Consider the following 4,841-nt stretch of genomic DNA (forward strand, 5'->3'; position numbering starts at 1 on the left):
AGCAGAAAGGCCAAGATCACTGGGGGGCTAAACTGAGAAGACCAGGTGGGCGCTTTCAGTCATCTCCTTAGTGGACTTCCAAGGGATCACCAGAGTTTAAAGAGCATGAGGCCTCCCTAAAACACCCTTCTAAGTCTTGAATAAGAGGGAACAAAGGACTAAACCAAAAGAATATGGAGGTAGAAGGGGCAGACAAGGCAATGTAACCCATTTACTCAAACCAGAGAAACCCTGGGAGCAGTACCTGACTAGGCCAAGGCTAAATAAGATGATGCCGCAAAGCAACTCTGTATCATCCAGCCACTTCCAGAACAAAGAATGCAACCATAGTCAAACTTCCAGACAGGGGCCACTCTAGTGCAGCTCACCCCAGGATGCTCTTGTCTCCCTGCTGGACAAGTGCACGCACAGCTAAAACTCTAAGCTATAGCCAGACATTTATAAGTACTGTGCCAAAAGAATTTACAAAGTTAATCCTAAGTCTGACATTTTATTTAAATAGCCTCCAGTGAGAAGAGAGTGGGCCAATGACTACCCCTTCATTGCAAAATCATGTAACCACACCAAGGAGAGTAAGTGCACCCAGCAGCCAGCCAGTCATGTGATGAGTGAGGTGCCTCTCAGTGGGGGCGGCCACGACCACGGCCCCGGCCAGCTGCTGGGGGAGCATCCACAGTCGAGCGAGGGTTCTTGATGGTTTCATCTACAGACACGATCAGGCATGCAGCCTCAGAGGCTGCTGTCAGGGCATTGATCCGCACCATAGCTGGCTCCCACACGAAAGCCTCAAAGTTGTCAGCAATGTCCTCGTTGTTGATATCTACCCCATACCATGTGCCCCCCTGAAAGAGTAGAAAAGAAAGGAGGTAATATGGAACTGCACTCAACTTTCCTCTTGTAAACTGGTACTCCAAAAGACACTGCTAGGAACCCTCAGACTGTCTCAACTTGGTGGCATTTCCCCGAAGAGTACTGCATCTTCCTGTGGCAGCATGTCAGGAACCTGGGGACACCCCTACTCCTGCCAACTCCTCCCTCTAACCCTGGACATACACACCAGAACTCTGGGATCTCCTCCCAGGCAAGCTGTTGTGTTTTGGGGTGTCCCCATCCTCAGGTCACCTGAGGACTATACATATATCAAACAATGAGATCTCAAGATAAACGAGAATAACAAAACTACTATCCAATCTCTCTCATCTCATTGCTTCAATTAAGCCCAATTTTATAAATGAAGAAAGGAAGACACAGAGGTAAAGTGACTTCAAGCAAAAGTCCTAATACATGCCAGAAGCAGGGTCATTCACTCGTTGCTAAGCACTTAACAAACCTATCTATTTAATAAATGGAGAAGTTAAACTCTCAGAAAGGTTGAAGTAACTAGCCCAGGGTCACACTTGGTGGTGAAGCCCCAGCAAGGCCACAGGTCAGCAAGGCTCTGGAGAGCTTCACCACCACACTGATAAGCCCACTCCCTGTGGTCAGTGCATGCTTCCAGGAAGGTGCCTGCAGGGTTCCTCCTGTGGTTCCATGAGGAGGAATCATACTCTTGGCAGAAGCAATGAAGAAACCCTGGATCCCCAGTGCTGGCACCATGGCTTTCCCTCTGCCCTCAGAGAAGGCAGTTGGTCAGGCAGACAGGCTGGGTGGAGTTGCAGCCTATCTCCTGGGCCAAGCATGCACAGCTTAAGTAAGCACAGTTCACATTCAGAATCTAGCCCCACCAACCAAAACCCTGAACCCTGGGGAGAGAAAGGACCCACCTGGGCATGCCGAGCCCGTAGCTTGTTGAGAATGTTTGTGGCATCAAAGCCGGCATTGTCACACAGCTGGCGTGGGATAATCTCCAAAGCCTTGGCATACGCCCCAATCAACAGCTGCTGTTTTCCAGGAATGGTCCTTGAGTAATCCCGCAGGTACTTGGAAAGTTCCATCTCAATGGCCCCACCACCAGCCACCACTGAATCATTCTGCAGAGATCAGACCACCTCTCAATGTAAGAGAGCCTCTGGTTCAGGATTCCATGCTGGGCCACTCAGCAGGTTCCTTTAGCCCAAAAAGAGTGGTTCTTCATTCCTTCCTCCATCCTAAACCCCAGAAGCCCAGACATGGCCCCTCTCTGGAATATCCCAACCTGAGCCTTATGGTTTCTATTTTCAAGATCATCTGCAGCCCAAAGACACTGGAACAATCACGAGAATATCTGACTACATTAGCTCCACAGTTTGCTAACAAAAACAAGTCCTTTTCTTCTGCTTACTCGATTGCCCAGGCTGGGGTGCAGTGGTGTGATCATAACTCACTGTAGCCTCCAACTCCTGGAATCAAAGGATCCTTCCACCTCAGCCTCCCAAGTAGCTGGGACTGACTACAGGCACATGCCACCATGCCTGGCTGATGTTTTTTTATTTTTGTAGGGACGAGGTCTCACTATGTTCAGCCTAGGCTGGTGTCAAACTCTTGGCCTCCAGACCCTCCCACCTCCACCTCCTAAAGTGCTAGAATTACAGGTGTGAGCCACCATGCCTGGCTAAAAGAACAAGTCTTAGCTTTCAAGGCAGGATGACCTACTTTTTGAGAAACTGAGGCTCAGTTTCTCTGCCATTTGTGGGGCAAATCAGGGCTCACCACACCACCCACGAAAGGGCAGGTCATATAGAGAAGGAATCACCACAGAAATCCAAGGTCTGATCAGCTAGGGAGATAGGATAGGTTAGGCTGAGAAGGCAGGAGGCCATCAGCCCAGTACCTTGATGGCTCTCCTGACGATCATGATGGCATCATGCAGGGACCGCTCTGTCTCCTCCATAAACTGCTCAGCACCGCCACGGAGGATGAAGGTGCATGTCTTGGCCTTGGGGCAGCCAGTAAAAAAATTGTACCTATGCCCAGGATTAAACAGTACACACATGAACTCATCTGCCACCATCCTGCTGTACTGTCCTCACTGCCAGCCCTTCTAACACTCAGCAGCTGCTCTGACATTCTTCACTCAGATTGCCCAATCCCAACCTTATACCTGTAGACATTTTCTTGGAAAGGTCTGCAGCTGTACTACTAGGGCATAAAGGATTGTGGAGTTAAAACTTTAGACCTTCCTGTAATGTTATATATATCTGAGTTCTTTATGACCCAAAGGTGAGACTTTGTAAAAAGAAGAGTATAAGCTATATATCACAGCTGAAAGATGGCAGAAGGTCAGACTCAGGCAGGTTTGTGAGCACAGCCTGGGACCACGGCTCACCTCTCGCCTCCAATCTGGGTTTCTTCAAACACCTGGCATCGACCCAGCACATCTGCTGACAGAGCATTCACACTGGTCTGGATTGAGCCTCCACAGGCCTAGGGAGCAAAGAAGGCAAGATCTAGTAGTGAAGGATCCCAAAGCCAGGTAGCTTCCTGCCACCTTGTCTCAGAGCCAATTCCCATGCATGCCCCCAGAGCCTCTGCAATGGATAACCCGCCCTTTCCCTTGACTTCCAGGCAACCCTTCCCTCTCTCTGAAAGAGCAAAAAACAAAATAGAACTAAAATACATCAAACAGGACAAGTTAAAAGGAGATAGGGACCCCTTTGATTCAGCTTATACTCCCACCCCTAAACTAGGGTGGCTTTGGGTCCAGCAATTGAACTCAGGAGCAGTACTTTAAATCTAAAAGTATCTTTTGTGTGATGCTCATGAAAGGGAAGAAATCTGGCTGGAAATATCAATATTTGAGTTTCTCCAGCTAATCATAGCACTACTGCTAGGTTCTCTCACAAACCAGATTTCTGGACTTGTTTTGCTTAGACTAAAGCAGTTTGTGCTACTGGGCACACACACATGGAAATGGAGTACTTCCTGGAAAAAAGAGACTTAAAAGAAAACAGAGCTCAATTCACACGCCAACCTGACAGTACACTCTTTTATACCAAGGGTCAGTGAAAACCCTGCAGGGCCACAAAGGCCAAGAAGCAGGCTGTGAAAATCTGGTTACCATCATTGTCCTCTTCAGATCCTCCTCAGGTACTCGGCCAGCACAGAACATGTCCCTGTCAGCAAAGTACTGGGTGGCCACATCCCCAATGGGGAGTTTGGACAAGACAACTTTGGCTCCAGAATGATAGATCTTCTCTAACTTGTCATAGAGAATGTTCCACTCAGCATCAACAATCGCCTGATAATCCTGGAGACCCAGAAAAGGATGAGAATGCTTTGGGGTGAAAGTTGACATATATGGTAGGGTAAAATACATCCACTTGCCCCCCACAAATAAAACATCCTGATTTATCTGGGAATTAACAGGGATAAACAGAATAGCCACTCCTCAGTCCAAGCAAACAAGGACCCTGTAAGATGGACTTAGGAATCACCTGAAACCCCCTAATACGAAAGCAGAAAGTAACCCCAAGGCTGAGAACCAGACCTGGTGCTGTCAAGATGTGAGAAACAGTTTAACCTGGCTGAGCTCTAGCCTCTTCTGAGGTGCTGCACTCATGGAATTCCCAACAGTTAAGAGCCCTTTGGCTGGGCACAGTGACTCATGCCTGCCGTCACAGAACTTTGGGAGGCCAAGATGGGGGGATCACCTGAGGTCAGTAGTTCAAGACCAGCCTGGACAAGATGATGAAACCCCAACTCTACTAAAAATACAAAAAAAAAACAAAAAAAAAAATTAGCTGGCCATGGTGGCACATGCCTGTAATCCCAGCTACCCAGAAGGCTGAGGCAGGAGAATCGCTTGAACCTAGGAGGAGGAGGAAGTAGTGAGCTGAGATCACACCACTGCACTCCAGCCTGGGCAACAAAGACAGACTCCATCTCGAAGGAAAAAAAAGTGCTCGCTTCGGCAGCACATATAC

General features: G+C 48.4%; 1 protein-coding gene across 2 annotated transcripts in view; it reads right to left on the bottom strand.

Annotated features, from left to right (window-relative positions):
* Nucleotides 1–470: 470 nt before the first annotated feature.
* CCT7 (chaperonin containing TCP1 subunit 7) overlaps nt 471–4,841 on the bottom strand; it is a 17,548-nt gene continuing 13,177 nt past the window's right edge. For both annotated transcript variants that reach the window (XM_032291723.1, XM_032291724.1), the window contains 5 exons: nt 3,977–4,165; nt 3,245–3,342; nt 2,750–2,882; nt 1,764–1,970; nt 471–842 (listed from right to left, as the gene is read on the bottom strand). In XM_032291723.1, the coding sequence (XP_032147614.1) occupies nt 621–842; nt 1,764–1,970; nt 2,750–2,882; nt 3,245–3,342; nt 3,977–4,165 (849 nt within the window). In that variant the 3' untranslated portion in view covers nt 471–620. The remainder of the gene's footprint in view (nt 843–1,763; nt 1,971–2,749; nt 2,883–3,244; nt 3,343–3,976; nt 4,166–4,841) is intronic.

Source organism: Sapajus apella, unplaced genomic scaffold (genome assembly GCF_009761245.1).
Source record: "Sapajus apella isolate SASKATOON/1434 unplaced genomic scaffold, GSC_monkey_1.0 scaffold26, whole genome shotgun sequence".
Lineage (NCBI taxonomy): Eukaryota > Metazoa > Chordata > Mammalia > Primates > Cebidae > Sapajus > Sapajus apella.